At 53.3% G+C, this 21,663-nt stretch overlaps 1 protein-coding gene across 12 annotated transcripts in view; it reads left to right on the top strand.

The window, feature by feature from the left end:
* The window catches only part of TBL1X (transducin beta like 1 X-linked), a 228,229-nt gene that overhangs the window by 203,955 nt on the left and 2,611 nt on the right, over positions 1-21,663 (top strand). For 8 of the 12 annotated variants that reach the window (XM_060138701.1, XM_060138707.1, XM_060138706.1 and 5 more), the window contains 13 exons: positions 2,530-2,779; positions 4,765-4,897; positions 5,277-5,418; positions 6,193-6,256; positions 6,376-6,473; positions 8,777-8,837; positions 13,672-13,793; positions 17,343-17,417; positions 17,783-17,910; positions 18,069-18,134; positions 19,444-19,551; positions 19,659-19,824; positions 21,555-21,656. In XM_060138701.1, coding sequence (XP_059994684.1) covers positions 2,530-2,779; positions 4,765-4,897; positions 5,277-5,418; positions 6,193-6,256; positions 6,376-6,473; positions 8,777-8,837; positions 13,672-13,793; positions 17,343-17,417; positions 17,783-17,910; positions 18,069-18,134; positions 19,444-19,551; positions 19,659-19,824; positions 21,555-21,656 — 1,515 coding nt within the window. Of the gene's footprint in view, positions 1-1,331; positions 1,460-2,529; positions 2,780-4,764; positions 4,898-5,276; positions 5,419-6,192; positions 6,257-6,375; positions 6,474-8,776; positions 8,838-13,671; positions 13,794-17,342; positions 17,418-17,782; positions 17,911-18,068; positions 18,135-19,443; positions 19,552-19,658; positions 19,825-21,554; positions 21,657-21,663 lie in introns of all 12 variants that reach the window. The other 4 variants (XM_060138713.1, XM_060138710.1, XM_060138709.1 and 1 more) reach the window with 4 other exon arrangements.

The following is a 21,663-nucleotide window of genomic DNA, read 5'->3' as shown; positions in this document are numbered from 1 at the left end:
TGTGGTTCGTGTGGACCCGACAGAGGGCACAGCCAGAGACCACGGAGGACAGATGAGGACTGTTGTGTTTGAGAGGATTCCAAGGGATGGTTTTGTTACCCGTTGAAGAGCTGCAGGGGAAGGGGGCAGTTGTATCCATAATTATAAATTTAAGTCACTCCAATTGGTTTGTGTCCCCTCCCTCTTTATAGATTGGGGCACGATGGGTCCTTGGGCCAACTTCATACCAATTTTTAAATGGGCTCTTTTGGTTGAAAACAGTGCCCATCTCCCCTGTTCTATTTTGCTCTTGGGATCGTACTGTGAAGATGCCCGGGGCCTCCTGTGATGTCCGAGGCCTCCCTTGCATCTCGGTCTGAGCCCCTCTTACTTTCACCGCACTTCCCGCCGTCTCTCCTTCTTTCTGCCCTCGTTTCTCCCACCTCGGTGTGGCACGCTGCTCTGCCCCAACTTCCCGTCTCCTGTCACGGTCCATCCTGCACAGCTGACGCCGTCCACTGCCCACATGCCCCTCTTTACCACCAAGTGTCCCCTTCCCGGGTCACACCACCCTCGGGCCCAAGATCTTCCTGAACCCTTCAGTTTCCTCCATCCCCTCTCCTTCTGAACTGCTCTCACCCTTACAAGCCTGTCTTTTTTTTTTCTTTTCTTAACATCTTTATTGGAGTATAATTGCTTTACAGTGGTGTGTTAGTTTCTGCTGTATAACAAAGCGAATCAGTTATACATATACATATGTCCTCATATCTCTTCCCTCTTGCGTCTGCCTCACAAGCCTGTCTTATGCATAGCATTTAACTCCACTTTCTCTTCAGCTTTTAAAACTACGGAAGGAATGTATCTTGTGTTCTGTCACGTGTATTCCTCTGCTGTTTTCCAAAACCCCACATCCTTAAAAACACCTGAGTGTCTGCCTACCCTGTGCTCTTTCTTGCCTAACAACGGGCAGTCTCCTCTTTCCTTGTCTTACATTGGGTGCCTGGGATCTTCCACCAGCAACTTGAGGCCCTGTCGCGTCTCTCTTTCCACAAAACAAACAAGTGTGGGGATAGGGTTACAGGACCCCAGAGGCCCCACCGGCTCTCAGATTGTGTGATGCTGAGTGAGATTGGATTTCCCTTCCCCCTGCCTCTGTGGCCCCCTGCCCCAGTTTCCACGTCTTTCATCCGCGGAGAGGCCCCCATACCTTCTCTCTCTTGGCAATTCAAAGTCCAGTGTGTCCAGAGGAGAACGAAAGGTCATCTCATTTGTCACTTAGGTTTCGGGTAGTTAAAAGTGAGACAATGTGCTTTTAGAGCTTAAACTAGAAGGTTTTTTGTCACCCTGGGCAGTTACAGCCTTTTGCAAAATCATCATCCACTTGGGGCTTGAACATACGAAGAAGGAAGGTGACGTAGAAGCCGGCTGACCCGTTGGTCAGCACTGGCCCCTCCATGGCTGGAACCCGGGCAGCTGTGAGGTGACTGGCTCCTTTTCCCATGTTCTCTGTTATTTTATGTTGTTTCCCTGATTTTCAAGTATTGTATAGGAACCTGTAGTCAGCTGGGGTGATGTTTCATTCACACGCTGTGTTGCTGAAACTTAGGTCCTTCAGTTCTTCCTGATTTATGAGAAAACAGGCTAAAACGTGTTTGCACGTCCCGTAGACACACTGAGAGGCTCTGAGTTTCGTGTGAGTGATATCTGGAGCGCTTTCTAAGGAAAGAACTCCCTCCTGTGTTGCTAAGTGTGTATGGAAATGTTTTCATTATCTATGGAAGCCACAGACTCCAGGGAAGTTCGGAAAACAGGAATTGTAACTAAACAATGCTGTTGTTAGAATATCATGGCCGTGTTAGTCTGCGCCGTGATCCCAGGAAGTCATTTCAGATGGTAGCAGACGTGTGTGTTTTAGTACATCAGACGGACAGATGCGTTAGGAATCATATCGTGAGCGGTGCGGGAATGTCTGATTTGGGCCTGCGGTCTCCGAAGAGACGTCTGTCCTATCAAAGGGGAGCGGTTCCGCACTTGTCAGAGCACCTGGGCGGGGTTTCCCACCCTCGGCACTCTTGACACTTGGGGGCCAGATCATTCCTTGCTCCGGGGCCGTCCTGGGCCCTGGGGGGTGTGGAGTAGCGTCCCTGGTCTCCATCCGCTAGACGCCAGGAGCACCTCCACAGTCGTGACAACCAGAAATGCCTCCAGACTTGACCACATGTCCCCCGGGGGGTAAAATCGCCCCCCTGTTGAGGACCAGCGCGTCAGGGTAGCCCTGTTGTCATGACAGGAAGTATCCGGATGCAGGTTGGTATTTACCGAGTGCTGGGTGCCCTCTGGCAGCAGCAGGGACACCGGGCCCTCCATGGACGCTCGCTCTTGCCGGCCCCTACCCGCCTGCGCGCTCTGGGATCCCTTGCCCTGGCTCAGGACGCCCGGTCCGGCCCCGCCTGCTCGGCGGCCCCGCGGCTCCCGGGATCCTGCGTGTCTGTCCCCGACGCGCACCCGTCTCGCTGGGAGCTGACATCTGTGCCTGGGCTCTGTCCGCAGGACGGCACGGTGTTCGACGGCCGCCCGATAGAGTCGCTGTCCCTGATTGACGCGGTGATGCCCGACGTGGTGCAGACGCGGCAGCAGGCCTTCCGGGAGAAGCTGGCGCAGCAGCAGGCCAGCGTGGCGGCCACGGCGGCGGCGGCGGCGGCGGCGGCCCCGGCGGCCCCGGCGGCCGTTTCCCAGCAGAACCCACCAAAGAACGGCGAGGCCACGGTGAACGGGGAAGAGAACGGAGCGCATGCGATAAGTGAGTGCGGGGCTCCAGAGCTTCGCGCTCCGGCAGCTTCTCCCTCGTCTGAGTCTGGGCAGGTCCTGCAGACCCCTTACAGGCCCGCCTGCTGGGCGGTGCGCATGCGGCAGTGTCTAGGGCTTCCTTGCTCTGTGGCCAGGAGGGCTTCGCGCTCTGGTTTCTCACTGAGGTCCTTGGACGCAGCGTTCTCTCAGCTTTAGGAGGTTGTGCTACTCTGAGGACTCATTTGTTCCACCTGTGATTACTGTCGGGCACGAAAAGGAGGCCCCCGCGCCGGCCTCCGGCCTCGCGGACGAACTCTGACCTGACACTCGGAGCTCACGGTCACTGACAGGGCACCCGGCACAGACAGCAAGTGCCGTCTTATTTGGTGGTTGCAGCAGGGTCCCTGTTAGGTAATGGCCCTGAAGCGTCCGGCAGACGAGTCGGAGAGCATGAACCTTTACCCAGGGAGCCTGCCGGCACTTTGACACGCGGCGTATCAACTCGGAGACGGCTTCAGGGTCTAAGCTCAGAGTGTGTGCGCGTGTGCATGCGCGTGAGTGTGTGCGTGCGTGTGTGTGCTTCCTCCTTTGAAAATCATTTCCCTCCGAGCAGCCATGCCGCCCCTGCGGGGGCGGCTCATCCCCCCGCCCCGGCACAGGCCGTCTCCCGCTAGAGTCGAGATGCAGCTACAGCGCTGCGCAGGAAGCCGGGGCAGGCTGCAGCGCGGGTTATGTTACAGCAGGGTGGCTTGAAGCCCATCTGTCTAGCGTCCGATGAAAAGACCTCCCGCCGGCAGGCCCCATGATCACTGTTAACGAGGTCCAAGATGACGGGACAGGGAAAGAGGAAGAAAAAATAGGTGGCTTGTACCCACAGGTCATTTATGGGCTGCCCACTCCCGTGGGATACATCCCTCAAGGCGCCCAAAATAAAGAAAACAGGAAGGAGGTACGTGTCCTTGTCTTTAGGCTTCCGCCCCAGGCAGCGATCCTAATTGGTGAGCTCTGAGAAACCTCTGTATCCGCCGAGACAGAAATTTTGCAAACTTATAAATTGCACCGTGTATTTTAAATCTTCACCTCTAAGGGAGTGTGGCCACGTGGAGACAGTCGCATGCCTTAAGGAACGCCGGTGGCTGGCAGGCCTTTGTTTCAGGAGTCCCTAAGCGTTACTTTTCACCCGAGGGCTGGCCGGCACCCCATCCCACGTACACCGTCCGGTGGTTTCCGACTCTCACCTTGTTCCGGAAACTAGTCCCACCTGCTCTTTGCTCCCATCTTGCTACAAGGCAGGCTGTGGCCTGAATGGAGTCTCTGAAGTGATCGTTCATTCTGATCTTCAAGAATCTTTTTTCTTGTGCCACAGAGGGGGAAAACGGCCACTACCCAGGGGGAATCTCTTCCGGGTGGCACTTAGCATGCCCTGTCGCCCTTCCAGAGCCTGGACCCTGTGGGTTATATGGAGGGAGGACTGCTTGGGTTCAGAAACCTGGTGGTTCTGCTTGGCTTGAAAAGCATGGTACGCAGACGACTCCAGTCAGAAGATAGCACTTGAGTCCCAAGACTCTGAGGGGTTGGGGGTAGCAAGCTTCCAGCAGAATGATGGCCTGCCCCCGTGGTAGCTTCACAGGTAGGGCGCTTCACAGCTAAGCACCTCACAGGGTGCTTCCGGGTAAGACCCGTTGTCCCGTCAAGAGAAGGAACCTTCCGCCTGCTCAGGAGCTGGCTGGCTGTCATCTCTTCTGTCCAGTCTTCTTCCGGCTGTTGTTAGAAATTAGCCTCGCCCTAGTTATAGAGGGTAAATACCGGTTTTTATTCCTCTGTCAAATTTGGAGACTGTCAAGAAATGTCACGTATCTACTAAATTACACAGAACCCATGATTTGGTTGTCATCGCCATGGGTGACAGCAAAGGAGGTTGTTTGTAAAACCCACGTGCCCTGAGGATGTTTCCTTGGTATCCCTCAGACCTGTGTCTTTCCCTGTTTCCTGTGACAGATAATCATTCGAAACCAATGGAAATAGACGGAGACGTGGAGATTCCACCCAATAAAGCCACCGTCCTTCGGGGCCATGAGTCTGAGGTGTTCATCTGTGCCTGGAACCCTGTCAGTGACCTCCTGGCTTCCGGGTAAGGGTGTCCGGCTGGGGGTGCCCAGGGTCTGGGTGTCCGAGTCCTCCCTCACAGGACATGCGCTCCCCCTCCGTACCTTGTTGGTGGCATCTTCCCAGTGAGTGCAGACCAGGGCTTGGGGCGCCCCGAGTACCTCAGGCTGTGCAGAAGTGCCCGGTCCAGCCGTTTTCTCAGCGGGCTGGGGAGCAATGCACAGACATTTCAAATCACTAAGTGCAAAAAAAAGGTCGGGAAGAGAAAACCACTGTGAGTCAGCGATATCGAAAAGACGGAGGACCCCGTGCCGAGGATGCCCGACCTAGCCAGACAGCAAGTAGTGATGAGCATTGCTGGCCCTGGGACCGGAAGCTGAATGCTGTGTGTGTTCCTTGCACAGATCTGGAGATTCAACCGCAAGGATATGGAACCTCAACGAAAACAGCAACGGGGGCTCCACGCAGCTCGTGCTGAGGCACTGTATACGGGAGGGGGGGCATGACGTCCCCAGTAACAAAGACGTCACCTCGCTGGACTGGAACGTAAGCCTCCGCCCCCGCCCAGACCCTTGAACGTCTGTAAACCACAGCGAGGGCCGCCGTGGTGCTGATGGAGCCGGGCAGACGCCGGAAGGGGGCGGTGTTGTTGGCCAGCCCCCGGGGCCGGCCCCCGTTTCTGAGCGCTCCTCCCGGGGCCCTCCGTGTTGGCGGACCTCTAGCTGGGTGTTCCGTAGCCACGCGTTGGCAGGATGGAGGCTGGGGCTTTTATCGGGGAGCCCGTGCTACTGGCGCTCTGTGAGTCGCCACGAAGGAGAGATGACTTTCCACCCTGACGCTTCAGCACCTGTGTTACGTGCATGTAACACGTGAGAGACGCAGAGCTCTCTGACTTCTTTTTTTTTTTCTGATTGGAACATCTTTTGATTTTCTTGCCCTTTATCATGTTTATGCATAGTCTGCATTTCACCACTCTTCCCCATTTGCACATATTTTTAAGAGCTCACCTAAGTCTCCAGGAGTCTCACGATCACTTTTCGTACCGTATTTTTATGGACGTCGTCCGTGGTGAGGGGTTGCAATGTGTTTCCCTTGCCGCCTCGCCTCCTTGATGGTTGTATGCGGGGAGCCTGTTTGGTCTCACGTTTTCATTGAAGGGCAGTACGAGCTAAAGTAGGCCAGCGGGACTGGTGAGTCTCGTGACTGGGAACCTGTTGTTGACGTCAGGTGCTGCCGCCCAGGGATAATGCGAGGGGCCCTTTTCCACTGCTGCCCCTACTAAGCTGCTTCTGTCGCTCTGTGTTTCTCTCTGGCCTGCAGAGTGACGGCACACTGTTGGCTACAGGTTCCTATGATGGTTTTGCAAGAATATGGACGGAAGACGGTAAGTCCTGACGCCCTTGTGTTGGGGTCGGAGAGGAGGTGCTTGGCCTGTCGTCATCCGGGGAACAGACTGAGGCCCGGAAGTCACCCCGCTTGCTGTGTTTGTGTTTTACGTACCAGGTAACCTGGCCAGCACCTTAGGCCAACATAAAGGCCCCATCTTTGCCTTGAAATGGAACAAGAAGGGGAATTACATTTTGAGTGCTGGAGTAGACAAAGTGAGTGTTTGCTTAAGATACATTGCTGTCATCTGTAGGTGCCTGTTTATGTTTAATCTCAGATAACATCATGCTTTCTAGGAATTCTGAGAATTCTGCCTCCCGTTAAGAAATCAGAGGGATCTGTTTTGTTTGCTTCTGTGGTTTTGGTCTTAGTGTTCATTTCTAGCACATCGTGTCTTCATGTACCGTAGACTGCGTGTCTTCATGTACCGTAGACTGCTCTACAGACCTTTATCAAAGCTCTCCCCCGGCCCGTCACACCTTTTACCTTGAGGTTCATAGTTCACTGATAGAAAGAAGAAAATCCCCAAATTGCGTTTGTCCACTGCTTGAAGAAGCCCACTGGCGTGGGGTGTCCTCTGCATAAACGTACCCCACCCGCCCAGAGTGATCTTAGGAACACAAACGGTTTTCTCTCCCCAGGCTTCCGTTTTCCCAATCTGATGACTTGTTGCGTTGCGCTGTAGACCGCAGGCTTCCCTGAGGGCAGGAGTAAGGTAGACACCCGTGCGAGGGGCGGGGCTCACTGGGATGATGTGGCCCTTTTCACAGAGGGGGAAATGGAGCCCCAGAGAACTTCACTAATTTGCCTCGGGACACATTGGTATAAAGTCGGATCGGAGACTCAGGCCCTGGACGCCAATAACAACTGCCCTGTAGCTTTCACACTCTGCCAGAGAATTCTTTGCATCTTCAGGTCCTCCCTGCCCCTGAGGCTGTTCTTTATAATCATTTTGGATTTTCTACCTGATTATCTTCTGTTTCTACCAGGCGATGAACTGGATGGTTAGTGGAAATGCACATTTGGAATTCTAGTAGCCTCTGAGTCAGACACTATCTACCATGATTAGTCAACCGTGGCAGGAATAATAGTTACTTTCTGTAAAGTGATACGTTCTCGGGGAGGAAATGTAATTTAGGGATGTTGACTTTGACCTTCAGCGCGAGCTTAACCCAAAGTGGCTAAAATGTACTTCAGTTTCTTGAAAGCTTTTGTGTAAGGAATACTTTCTTTTGCCCAGTGTATATTTAACGTTAAAACATCAACAAGTTGTTACAATTATTGATGGTAGTAGGTGAAATTGTATCAGAATTGTGGAAGGGTTTATATGTTCTCTGCCTTGCCAGATTTGTGAGTGGCTCAATTAAGGAAAACAGTTATACTCCGTCAAACAGAAAATTGTTGGGAATTCCCTGGCAGTCCAGGGGTTAGGACTCCGCACTTTCGCCGCCAAGGGCCCGGGTTCAGTTCCCGGTTGGGGAACTAAGATCCTATTAAGCTCTGCGGCGCGGCCCCCCAAAAAAGCAAACTGTTAATTGGTCTAGAGCTGACCGAAAGTTTCAGAGATACTCATTGCTCTGAGTACTTCCTCTGAAAATCACTGCTGTCGATACGAAATAGAACTAGTTCTTCTTAAAGTAAAATCTTTATTAAACGTCATTGACAGGGAGGGAGGTGTCAAGGTTCCAATTCAGTTGAAAATTCCAGTTGATTAAGAACTAATTCCAGTGGTCTTCATCGAGCTGCCAGATGGCTTCTTCCCTAAGTGTCTCCCAACATTAGTACGTTCGTAAGCATTTGTGATTTACTTTGTTTTCCGGGGAGGAGATCTTTTTTTTTTTTTTTTCTCCTTATACATAGACCAATAAATCAGTGCCAGACCCCAGTGTAACCCAATTCTCTACTCTGTCTAGTGATCCCAATTCACGGAGTGAGTGACGGTCAGGGGGATTTTCAGAAATACCCATTTCTGCAGCTTTTCATTGGGAAAAGTGCCAAAAAGGTGTTGATCGTTACAGTTTTTTCAATAGTTTTTCATGTTTGGGGATAAGGGGGATTTCCCACCAAAACTGGTAGTTTTGCGAGTATCAGTTCCAGCTGCTGTGTCTGGTGGAGTAACCAGCGCACGTGGCCAACTTCATGAGTGTGACCCTCCGGATCGTTAAGTGTGTAAGAGACACCCTGGGTTCCAAAGACACGGGTGAAAAAGAGAATGCCAGATATCTTGTTGATACGAGTATATTGATCTTATGTTGAAACGATAATATTTTCGCCATGCTGGAGTGAAATAAATTTTGTTAAAATTAGTTTTACTGGTTTCTTTTTTAATTTTTTAGTATGGTGACTGAACATTTTAAACTTCCTGTGTGACTTGCATGCTATTTATATAGTGTTTATTGGACAGTGCTGCTTTAGAAAAAAGAGGGGCTCACTGTATTTTCTTATATCATAAATTCTTCTAGAGAAAACTTTGCCAGAAGAATAGTAACTAACTTTTTTTTTTTTTTGCGGAGCACAGACAACAATAATTTGGGATGCCCACACAGGAGAGGCCAAACAGCAGTTTCCATTTCATTCCGGTGAGTATTTTTTTTAATTTCCCTTTTTATTCTTTGTCATTGAAAAATAATAATTCAGAGTCCTAGGAGGTGTCCCTTAAAGTAATGGTGAACGCTTAGAGGATGGCAGGCACGGAATATAGCTGGTAGGGAGGAAACCCTTCTCACAGGAAGCACTGCTCTTGAGGCCTCCAACATACAGATGCCCTCGGCGCTCGTTCACTCAAAAGTTTCATTGCAAAGCTGCGAACCAGCCCCAGAACTGGTGTGGGCTCCTTTCTGCTGCTGCCCCAAGGGCGCTGTGTCAGGGGCGTCCCTAAGACCTCGCCCGGCCTCAGCAGTTCACCCAGGAGGACTCCCAGGGCATGCAGTTGAATTCATAGCGCAGATGTATTACAGTAAAAGGATACAAAGCAATGTCAGCGGAGGGCAAAGGCACATGGGGCGAGATCCAGACCTTCCACAGGTTGTCTCCTGACGGAGTCGCGTAGGACGTGCTGGGTTCCCCCGGAAGCAGGCGGTGATCGTGCGCGTGACAGGTCGTGTGAAGTCAGCAGAGCCTGGTGCCCAGCATTTCTGGTTCGTAGGCACCCTGTGCCTGCCTGCACCCGAATGCTTCACTCCCAGGAGGAGCGTGGAATTCAGTATAAACCACGTTGTTTGCACAGACGGTGGAGGCACAGAAGCCGTTCTTACCAGTTAGGGCATGGTGGGAAGTCCGAATTCCCAGACTCGGGCCAACGCCATCCTTGCCGTCAAGCCTTCCTACAGGGAGCAGCGTCAGGCCTGCAGTGGTCTTGCCTGCACGGATGTGTAGCTCCTGTTCTCGACCGCACACGTCTGTGTGTGTGTTGAGTCCTCACCAGGCCACGTGGGGCAGCCAGGGGTCTAGGGAGTCCAGGTTCCCAGATTCCCCCCGATGCTTCATGTTCTGTGACTCTGAGTCCTGTTGTTAGATGTGGTCTCTTATCTGAGGACAGAGGTGGAAACTAATAAACTGTTGGGAGAAGCTGGCTTGGAGTCGACAGCAGGGCGCAGGTGCCACGTCCCTTCGCGGGAGGCGTCTGCTCCACTGAGAGGGAATCGCTGCGTGTACAGGGTGAACATCTTGCTGTGTCAGGTGGCCCGGGATAGTGTTTAGGAGGGGAGCAGAGGGGCTTTCCTGCTGGGCATTTCTGGGTGCCTGGCGATGGTCTGAACCAGAGGACTGGCCCCGAGGACTCCCCAGGACGGTGCATCTCCTCCGTGCCCAGGGAGGGCTCCACGCGGGGGACGTGGTCCTGCAGGGAGCAGACTAAGAGGAAAGGTCCCAACAAGGCCTTGACACGACTGGGACACATGCGTGGACGCCAGCATCTGTGACTCCACGCGGCACTCCGTTCCCTCCTGACGGAGGCAGGCCTGGGAGGCGCCGGCTTGCACCCCGCTACCCTGGAGAGGCAGCCCACCTCTTCCACGGCTGTCCTTGGGACCACGCCGGAGACACCTGCTGGGGCTGCCAGTGAATTTTCTTGTTGCTTTAATCTGATACCATTGATGATACCATTGATGATGATGAAGTTGGTGGACATTTTATAGAATATATTTCCCCACGAGGAAATGGGCAGGGCTCCAAGAGCAGGCAGCCTGGCATCCCGACCTGTGTCTGTGTGTGCGTGTGTCTGTGTGTGTCTGTGTCTGTGTGTGCGTGTGTCTGTGTGTGTCTGTGTCTGTGTGTGTGTGTGTGTCTGTGTCTGTGTGTGTGTGTGTCTGTGTGTGTGTGTGTGTCTGTGTGGGTGTGTCTGTGCCTGTGTGTGTGTGTCTGTGTCTGTGTGTGTGTGTGCGCCTGTGTGTGTCTGTGTCTCTGTGTGTGTGTGTTTGGAGCGGGCAGAATATACAAAGCACTCGCCACTGTCTAGTTGCACGACATTTCTGTCACCCCGTAAGGAGACCCCTTACCCGTGAAGAGCTCGCTCTGCATTCCCCCTTCCCCATCCCCGGCACCCCAGTCTCCAGGTTTTGATCTGTGTGTGTCGTCTCCATGTCAGACTTCTGTGCTGTAGACTCTGCAGACCAAAGCAAGTGAGTCTGGTGGGTTTCCATCGTGTTTGGCATAAATCCCAAGACCATCCCTACCTTTGCTGCCGGGACGGATGCAGTGACAGGGCAGAGGCGTAGAACCCCAGGTGTGCTGACGTCCGTGCTCACGTGGTGGGGGATATCTGTGATGAAGAGAGCTCTGGCTTCTGTTTTTCAGAGGATGATTTGCCCGAAATAGCCATCAGTAAGGTTCGTCTAACAGTTTTATCTTAAGAGTTCGTGTACCAAGGCTTCCAGCGGAAATTAGTATTCCCAGAGCATTCCCAAGGTCCATGCGACGGCTTTCCATCCCGCAGACCACATGTCCCTTGTGTCCTGAGAGAGCTTCTCACCTGTGGTGTTGCTGCCCACGAGGTCGACCCGTATCCTGTTGCTGGGGCAGGAAGCTCTGTGTGTTCTCTGCTCTTTCTTTGTAGTGACAAGTGGTGTGGTAGAGACTGTCCAGGATGGAAGGAAAGAAACGGTGCTGTTTTTCAGGAGGAAGCACAGGCAGGGAGAGCGGTAGGGGCACCTTTCCTTAGCATTTGATGGGTTGATCTGTGAAACCGCCTTGTCCCGTAGGTGTTCGCCATGAAGGCCTGGTGGGGCGCATCCGCTGTTTACCAACAGCAGGAAGTGTCAGCTCAGAGCCTGACGGCGTTCCGCCGCTCAGCAGTGACAAGGAACAGTTACCAATCGACTACTGATAACACGCGACGGCTTGGATAGGTTCTCAAGGGGGTTCTGCCGCATGGAAAAAGCCCGTCTGCAAGGGTCACGTGCTGGATGACGCCATTGACATAACATTCTCGAAATGGCGAAATTTTAGATGTGGAGCCAGAGTCGAGGGGTGGTCCAGGGGGGGCTCGGTGTGCTGGTAACGTGGCACAGGGAGGTCCTCGTGGTGATGGAACAGGGTTCTGGATCTTGACTGCGGTGGTCGTTACACAGGCCTGCACGTGTGATCAAACAGTGCCGCGCTGCACACACGTGGCGCGCGTTCACGTTCTGGGTCTGGGCGTTGTACTGTAGGGGCATAAGATGCCACCAGTGGGGGAAGGGTACAACGTGGGGCCTCTATTACATCTCTGCAGCGTCCTGCGATTCCGGAAGCATTTCAAAATTAAATTTTGTTTTTAAAAAAAGCGAAGTAATGCTTGGCTGTACCTAGACTTCTGCTGACGGTCAAACCTCATTGGCCAAGTGTGGGCAGGGAGGCCACACAGACCCCCAGAATAGCTTAGCCCTGTTACCTGTCCCCACCCACACTGGATGGTGCGCTCCCGGGGGGAGGGCAGGGTCCTGGCAGTAGCATCGACGCAGAATGGGGCCAGACACCTGAGCACACAGCATCCTCCGTTTAGATGGCAGGGGTTCAGCGCACGTTAATTCTTAACGGCCAGGTGCTGGTCACCAGCCCCCGAAACGCCCGCCAGATTGTCCCTCTTCCAGGCGTATTAATTGCACACCGCGCTGCAGAGGCTGGCCCGGGAATTCGCGATTTGGCTCCTGCAGTGTCGTAAACAGCAGCAGCTGCGGCTTTGCTCTTCGCGCTCTGGCTCCCGGGAACATCCTTCTGACCAAGTGGATCCGGTTCCTTTGTTCCACTGGGCACACGTGGGAAATGCAGCAGAAACTGTGGGCCCGTGCTGAACCGCTCTGCAGGGGGTGTGACACACAGAGATGCACGCCCTGGGGTGTTGAAAGAGCCTGCTGCCTCCCGGCCACATCCTCCCACCCGTAGCCTCTGTGTGGGGACGGAGCTGGACAGGGGAGCCAAGGGAGTCCAGCCCTGCAGCTGTGGAAGGCTGGCGTGTGCACGGGTGCCCCTCTTGCTTTAAGGCTGAGCACGGGAGGGGCAGTCCGAGTTAGCGTATCCTGAGGAAGCTGGATTCTTCTCCCAATTCAGTGCTGACCTGCCTGTAAGAAACACACGTGGGACATGGTTAGGGATCGATCTGTCGATGAAGATCTCACCAGGGGCTTGCAGGACTTAACCCTCTGTTTGTCCAGAAACAAGGAAGTGGGTGGAGAGAACAAAGATGCTTAGTCGTCTCTCAGGGAGGTCGGGAGAAGGGAAGAGGACCGTCACCATCCCCCCAAACCTCACAGAGCTCTTGGAGCCACGCGCCCCTGAGAAAGGCCCAGGAGCCAGAGGCAGTGTTCACCATAAGGTCACTTGCGTCCCCTCAGGCTGTCCCCTTGTCAACGATGAGCATCCTCCAGTTGGTGGAATGCATTCATTGTGTGGTGGGGGATTTTGGGGGGCCGCGGCACGTGGCCTGCGGGATTTCAGTTCCCCAGCCAGGGATGGAACCCGGGCCCTCGGCAGGGAGAGCACGGAGTCCTGACCGCTGGACCACCAGGGAAGTCCCTGTGGGAGAGTTTCTCAGTGCGGATACCTTGAACACAGGATATGAAATCTTTTTCCTCTCCTCTCTATCTGAAACACATCCAGTCAGCCCAGCCCAGTGATATTCCTGGGAGCGGCAAGGTGCGGGAGAAGACGGCGTGCTTCTCGCCTACCCTGTCTCACCTGTGCCAGGGGAGCAAGAGACTGCGCTTATGCCGCCCGAGGTGTCACGGGGTCTCGCTCCGGAGGCCTCTGGGCATCCCTCCAAATGGGAAGGACAGACTTTCAGGTCTGTGGGGGACAGAGGCTGTGTTCACCCTGGGGGTGCTGCTTTATCTTGTCCTTAGGCATCTTGACTATGCTGTTACTTCTTCTAAGTCGCCTGAGCTCTGTGCACAACTGCTAAGTGCAAATGTTCCCCCCTGACCATTTGCTGCTCCACAGCCCCTGCCCTTGACGTGGATTGGCAGAACAACACTACCTTTGCTTCGTGTAGCACAGACATGTGTATCCACGTCTGCAGACTCGGCTGTGACCGCCCGGTCAAAACGTTCCAGGGACACACAGTAAGTGCGAGTTCTGCCTGTGGGGCTCAGGTTCGTGCGAATGTGCTGGGAGCTGGGAGCTGGCTCCTCTCTGCCTAGAGTTAAAGGATGCTGTGACTGCAGACCAGTTCTTGTGCAGCCCACTGCTCCTTGGGCTGCTGTAGCTATCTCAGGTGATTGGCTAACCCAGTTATCCATCTGGGGAGGCAGTGTAAAAAAAAAGTGACCTGAGATGAGCCAGATGTTGGATTTTGCAGGAAAGACTTTAAAGTAGCTATTATTAGACTGTATGAGGAAACAAAGGAAAGGCTGTTTGTAATGAGTGAATAGATGCGGAAGGGCAGCAGAGGAAGGAAAACTGTTCTTAAAACAGTCAAGGGGAAATCTCAGAATTGAGAGGTAGAATGTCTGAAGTGAAAATCTTAATGGATGGTGGAGGGATTGCAGAAATAAGGTTAGTAAACCTGAAGAGAGATCACAGAAGCTAGCCAATTTGAAGAACTGATAAAAGATTGAACAAATGAATAGAGGCTTAATGACCTACGAGACAGTGTGAAGAGCTCTAGCATATATGTGTAATGGAGAGAGAAGAAAAGAATGGAACAGAAAAATTATTTGAAACGATGATTTTGCCAAATTTTCCTAAATTTGGTGGAAAACAACATTCAATCCAAGAAACTCAAGACACCAGCTGACTTCTCACTGAATTCCTTTTTTTTAATTAATTAATTTTTTTTATCAAGGTGTAGTTAATTTACAATATTATATAAGTTTCAGGTGTACAACATAGCGATTCAAATTTTTGAAGATTATAATCTATTTATAGTTATTATAAAATATTGGATATATTCCCTGTGCTGTACAGTAATATCCTTGAAGCTTATCTATTTTATGCGTAATAGTTTGTACCTCTTAATCCCCTCCCCCTGTCTTGCCCCTCCCCCTTCCCTCTCCCCAGCAATAACCGTTAGCTTGTTCTCTGTATCTGTGAGTCTGCTTCTTTTTTCTTTTTTTTCTTTTTTGCGGTACGGGGGCCTCTCACTGCTGTGGCCTCTCCCGTTGCGGAGCACAGGCTCCGGACGCGCAGGCTCAGCGGCCATGGCTCACGGGCCCAGCCGCTCCGCGGCATGTGGAATCCTCCCGGACCGGGGCACGAACCCGCGTCCCCTGCATCGACAGGCGGGCTCTCAACCACTGCGCCACCAGGGAAGCCCTGCTTCTTTTTTCTTATATTCACTAGTTGTATTTTTTTGGATTCCACATATAAGTGGTAGCGTACGATATTTGTCTGACTTAGTTTATTCACTGAGCACAACACCCTCCAAGTTCATGTTGTTGCCAGCGGCAGAATTTCATTCTTTTCTTGTCTGAGTAGTATTCCGTGTCTCTGTGTGTGTGTGTGTGTGTGTGTGTGTGTGTGTGTGTGTGTGTATACCACATTTTCCTTATCCACTCATCTGTTGATGGACACTTAGGTTGCTTCCATGTCTTGGCTATTGTAAATAACGCTGCTGTGAACATTGAGGTGCGTGTGTCTTTTCAAATTAGCGTTTTTGTTCTCTGGATGCATCATCAGATCCTCCCGCATAGCCCATGAGGCTCTTTGCAGCCTTTCCCTGGCAGATCCCTCTAGTGTGCAACGCCCCCGCCTCTACCCCGGTCCTCCTGGAGGACCTGCTGGCTTTGAGCGCCTCACACCTGCACTGTTCCCCACCTTTGACTCACAGCGTCCCTTGCCACTAACTTACCTGACATAAGTTGCGTTGTCCTTGGCACTTGCGTTCCCTTAGTACCCACTTCCTCCAGCATCTGTCCCTACAGGTCCCTGCTTCCAAAAGAAGGTTCTTTCAGAGCCCAGGGACCAGTTGTCCCGTTACCATCTTGTCGTGGCTATAAACAGACCCTTCTTTTTTAATTTTTCTGACCTAAACTTACTTCTCCTCTACGCCTAGACCGTCCCCGAGCTTTCACTAGGAAATCTTTGTGACTTGCCGTATGCCCCATTCGGGACTTTTGTGCCATCGCACCACCTGGCTCTTTAAACGGGTCTCATTGCAGCCCATCATTCCACACACGCTGTGAGCTAAATGTAGTTGAGCTGATTTCTTCCCGAGACCCCGTGAGCCGTTTCTGGGTGCTTTCTGGGAATTGTGACTTGGGCTGCAGAGGGAGGGAGAGGAAAGTCCACTTGCACCCTGGAAGATGCGAGGGGGTTCGACTGGGGACAGTCAGTGGGCACCAGCTCCCTCTTGCAGGCAGGCCCTTGGAGATGCGCCCTCGGGTTCTGTTCTCAGCAGTTACACTCAGAGCCTCCCACGCTGCCCTTGTCCCCGGTGCGCACCTCTCACCAGGCGCCGCCTCTCTTGGTGTCCTCCTGGGTCCGCTTGCCTGTGCACACACACTCTGTCCGACCGCCTCGACCTCCCGGGCTCACCCACAGACCTGCTCCTTGTACTGCAGGCTCCAATCCCTCCCTTTTTTCTGGGCCTTCCACCACGGGTACCACATGGAACACAGATGCAGCCTTATCCCTCCCTGTCTCGCACCGTTCAGCACTCAGTGCCCTTAGCAAGTAGCGTGACCATTACCATTTATCATCCAAACCAGAGCACTTAGCAGCGTGGGATTAATTGGGAAGTTAATTATGGGTGTGAAATGAGTTAATTGTTAGGCTGCAGCAACAGGCATGAGGGAACGGGACGGGGCTCCACGGTCCCCCTACTAGAAATGGGAGGCCCGAGACCCGCGACTGGCTCCCGCCGTCTCTCCCCGGCCCACCCCGCCGGGCACATAGTTCCCCGCCTCCACTCAGCTGCAGGCGGCTCCCTTGCCCACGGGAGCATTTGCCTCGTCCTCCAGGATTTAGCCTCGAGGTCCCCTGGCCTCCAGAACCGGGAGGCCGCCTGCGGCCTTGTTCCTTTCTGCGCCTCCCCCCCCCCCATCCCCTTCGCACACTGGCCCGCCTGCTAGAGCTTTCCATATGGGCCGAGTTACGGCGTTCTGTTTACTTGGCTCTGTTTGCTCTGGAAGTAGCCAGGTAACGTGTGCTCGTCTGCATGTGTGTGTTCAGGTCACAGCGTCTTGGGCCTGGGTTTACTCCTCTGGCAACCTTGCTTCTTTACGTTTCCTCCCCCTCCACTCAGCACCAAAAGAGACATGTCCTGACAGATTTAGACAGAGCGGGCAGCTGCTGTATCAAGAGTGAGCAGGAAAATGACTTTCCGAGTCAGCTTTAAAATAACTTACAGGTCTTCCTGGTTTTACGTGCTGCCCTTACTCTGTGTAAATTCATTCGGCTTCCTTCCTAGTTGTGATTTTTTTTTTTCCCCTTAGAGAACTGAGATGAGGGTGGCTGGTTATGTGTGGCACACGGCTGTACATTTTGTATCACGGAGCTAGGCGGAGTAAGGAAAGGGGGCATATGCACGTGGCCTGGGCGTGTTCTTTTCTATCCAGGGTGGATGCAAGTAGGCTTTTTGCAGAGGACGGTGCGCTCCTTCCCCCTGCTGGAAGGTTGTATTACTGCGCCCAGGCCCTTCTTTCTTTTTGAAACCCTTTGCTCTCTTTCAGAATGAGGTCAATGCCATCAAATGGGACCCTTCTGGGATGTTGCTAGCATCCTGCTCTGATGACATGACATTAAAGGTAAAGCATTCTAAAAGGCTGAGCCGTTTGACCCCAGACGACCCCCTGTACTCAGTGCTGGTCTTAACATTCACTGCTCCCCCGGCTGCATATTCTGTTCTGAACGCCGTTCCCGCTTGGCAAATGGCAAGTCGCTGTCCTGCAGTGACCTCCTGCTTCATCCTGCCCTTCCTGCGGCCTTTCTCATGGGCGCCCCCTAGTGTTCAGCCGGCCCCTCTGCTGGCCAGTCTGCCAGCTGCCCACCCCGCTGGGCGTGAGCTTCCCAGAGGCGGGAACCTAAGGAACGCTCCCAGCAGGGATGGTGGAGAACCTCCCCCGGTGGGAGAAGCAGCCGTTGCTCACCTTGTCCCCAATGTGTTCTCTAGATCTGGAGTATGAAGCAGGATACGTGTGTTCATGACCTTCAAGCTCACAGCAAAGAAATATATACCATAAAGTGGAGTCCCACCGGGCCAGCCACCAGCAACCCCAACTCCAACATCATGCTAGCAAGGTAAAGGGGAGACAGCCCTCAGCCCGGTCTCGGTTCCTAAAAGTAGCCGTGCTCACTGTGGCTGAGCCAGCAACATGGCCAGGAAACGTTATTCATATCCAGAGAGCCCAGAAAATGTTGCCAAGTTGTCTTCCAAATGTGCTTACACCCTTCCAAAGAACGGAGAGGCGGCTGATTTTGAGAGGGCCCCGAGACATAAATTATCACGTGACGGCTAACTTGAGGTAAGGACGGTCTTAACCATGAGGCTGGTGAGAGGAATCAATACATGTCCGGGCCCCCGGCGCTTTGCTTTCCTGATGGAGAAAGGAAACAATTCAGCTTGGACCTCGGGCTCGGTGTACTTGGTTCAACTTGGCGCTGCAGGTGGTGAGAATGCTGAATGGTGGTAAAGTCTCCCCAGCCGCAGCCAGATCTGACCTAACCGTTTATACAGTGAATGCCCCCCTCCCGCCAAGACACCAGCGTTGGAGGCAGAGGAGTGGCTAGTCAGTCAGATGCCAGAATTGGGAAGAGTGGTTGTAGGTCACCACAGCGGCCTCCGCAGAGCTACGTCACTTAGGCTGCGGTCAGCAGACTTGTCCCCGCGCTCATTGGACCCCATGCACGATATAACGTTCCAATCCCAATATGATATTTTAACACGAACCTTTAGAAAAACGAACTAAAGAGATTCTGAGGCTGAATTTCCGGATTACTTAGGGGTCCGGAGACCGTGATCCAACAGAGCGTGGGTGTGTGTTTAGCTGTTTGGCCTGGGAAAGACCAGGCTTGCAAGGAATGTTTCCCTGCCAGGAAGCACGAGTGGGTTGGTTCTGTATAGGTGCAGAGAACAGGGTTGTGGGGAGAAGTGGCAGGTGGCATGGCCCTCCTATAAATGAGGGAGAGCCCTCCGTCTTTGTGGTGTAGCTGTGGGGTGGGCGGCCTCGCCCGGCAGCAAGGACTCTTGGAACTGAGAGGACCGACCCCAGGCCACCTGTTAGAAAACACTGGACGGAAGGAAGTCCCACATCGGCTGAAAGGCCGATCCAGAAAGACACGAAGGCTGTTACTCTCTTATTTCAAGTAACTGTCGTGAAATCCACTTAAATGTCTAGGGTACAGATTTTCTTTATAACGGAAGGTGCTTTGTATCACGTGGCACCCGTTACGAGCGTAAGCGGTCGTTCTACTTAACGAGCATAGAGGGACATGCTGCTGCCTGGAAGCCCCTGCAGAGAGAAGGAGCGCCGGGTGAAGCATCTTTGTGCTGCGTACTCTTCTTTCAAATTTGGAAATTACTGAAATTCGCAGCTCCCAGGAGTGCGATTGTGTATTTGGATGCAATTATATTTTAATTCTGTACTCGCTCGGTTTGGTATTTCCCCAAATACGGCTCTCAGCACTGTGTTAGCTGGCAACGATAGATGTTGTGTTGGTAAGTTGTGGGAGCACTTTAGAAAATGTAGTGAATACAAAAGTACGTATCATTCATATCTTAGAAAAGCACGCAGACAAATGAGTGTGGACGTCAGTTTGTTTCCCTCGTAACAGCACCCAAAAAAAGGAGAAGATTTGTTTTACGACCGTGGCTTTGTTTTCAGTGTATCTGGTTCACGGTTTAGAAGAGGAAGCGTGTACCCGCTTGTTGTCTCTCGAAACGTAAGAGCCAGGAAGGGAGAGCAGTGCCCGCTGTCCGTGCCGCGTCTTAGGGAAACAGTCGGGACCCCGCGTGTGTTGTGGTGACGTTTTCTCTCCCGTCTTTCCAGTGCTTCGTTCGACTCTACAGTTCGACTGTGGGACGTGGAGCGGGGTGTTTGCATCCACACACTCACCAAACACCAGGAACCAGTCTATAGTGTAGCTTTTAGCCCCGACGGGAAGCACTTGGCCAGCGGCTCCTTTGACAAGTGTGTGCACATCTGGAACACTCAGGTAATTCCCTGGTTCCCACTGCCCACTCCTCTCCAGAGGGAGCACCCCCACAGTCGTGTTTTTGGTGGCCCACGCCCGGAACGGCAACCAGGGAATGAGTGTGTGCTCAGGAATGCCTCACCTCAGACGCGGAGCCGTGACACAAACCCCAGCTCCCCGGGTGGACCCCAGACCCGGTGCCATCTGCCCTGTGTTCCGTGGGGGCGGTCGGTCTTCCCCGCCAGGGACGCCCATCGACTCGTTGCTTTTTCTGAGTCCTTGGCGGGTAAGCCCTCCACCTGCCTCTTCCTTCTCTTGGGCATGAGCAGTCACCTTGGAAGATCGTAACCCAGTCATCTTCCCACCCGAGACGCTGCCCTGTGGGTACTGAGGTCTAGGTCAGAAGTGGCATTCCATCCGAGCTTTCCAGGGGGAACGGCCGTCCGGGGGGAGGCCAGCCCTGACCGCCTCTGCTCCACACCAGCTCCTGTAGCTTCTTCAGGGAACAAAATCAAGGACCATGGGGAATATTCGTTGGCTGTTGTCATGGCATTTTGATTTTTTGAAGGGAAGTGTTTTATGTTTGGGTAGCAGCAGGAATGTCCCTGTTGGTTATGCTGTCACAGAAGTAAAAGGAGACGGGGTTTGAGTATACTGGGCTCTTGTGTCTCCTGCTAATGGAAGAGAGAAATGTGCTATGGGAGGGATTACTGCAGACAGCCAGCAATCCATCCTGTGTGGCCTCAGGATGGATGAAATGGCCTCTCCTCTCCTGGTTTTCTGGGGTGTTTTTTTTGTTTGTTTCGTCTTTTGTTTTTTTTTTTGGCCGCCCTGTGCAGCACGTGGGATCTTAGTTCCCCGACCAGGGATTGAACTCGTGCCCCCTGCAGTGGAAGCGCGGAGTCCTAACCACTGGACCGCCAGGGAAATCCCTCCCCTCCTGTTTGTTCCCCCGCTCCTTCCCGATTCCTTTAGGCCTGGGTGGCATTTGGATGAATGTACTTTCTCAAGCCTGCTCCCCCTTGTGGCTGGTGCAGGGGGGCGGTGCGGGAGCCACGTTAGCTGGCGGGCGGGGGGGGGGGGCCCGAGGGTGGTCCACTGAGACCTCAGGCTTCCCAGGAGCCGCCTCACGTGCTCACGTCTTCTCCGCGAGTAAGAGGCGACGGCGGCCCTTACGTGGAGCCAGCCTGGTGCCGAGCCCAGCCTCAGAGCCCCAGATGGGCCACCCGGAAAACAGACATTAGCGTGTAGCCGTCTGTTCATGGAGCTCTCGCTGGAAATAGTGATGGATGGATTTCTGAAATGACATCATCAGTTAGATAACTCCTGCTGTCAGCAAGTCATTAAATCATTTTACCCCTTTATTTACTTTTTTTTAATAAGTCACAGAACTCTTTGAGACATGTCGAGGGTCTCTTTAATCTTCAGTGCGATGGACACCTTCTCTAAATATAAACGCACGCGAGATCTTGTTGACATGCCCCTTCCCCGGCTGCCTCAGTCCCCCTGCCACCCTCGGTCGCTGGCCCCCGGGAATGACCCCTGGGAGGCGTGACCTCGGCTGCAACATGTTTAGGTCGACTCCGTGGGCTGCCGTAGGTCAGCTGTGCCCCTCGTGGCAGCAGGTCTGAGAGGCGCGTTACGGCCACTGAAAACTCCATTAGCTTCTGTGTTTGAACGTTTCTGTGCTGACACCCTGGGGGTCCACGTCGGCGCTCTGCATCGCGAGTGATGGTGGCTTTGCTTTGCAGAGCGGAAGTCTCGTCCACAGCTACCGAGGCACCGGCGGCATCTTCGAGGTGTGCTGGAACGCCCGAGGGGACAAAGTGGGCGCCAGCGCGTCGGACGGCTCCGTAAGCA

Source organism: Lagenorhynchus albirostris, chromosome X (assembly GCF_949774975.1).
Source record: "Lagenorhynchus albirostris chromosome X, mLagAlb1.1, whole genome shotgun sequence".
Lineage (NCBI taxonomy): Eukaryota > Metazoa > Chordata > Mammalia > Artiodactyla > Delphinidae > Lagenorhynchus > Lagenorhynchus albirostris.
Note: the sequence above shows the minus strand (reverse complement) of the source record. Positions and strands in the feature narration are given on the sequence as shown.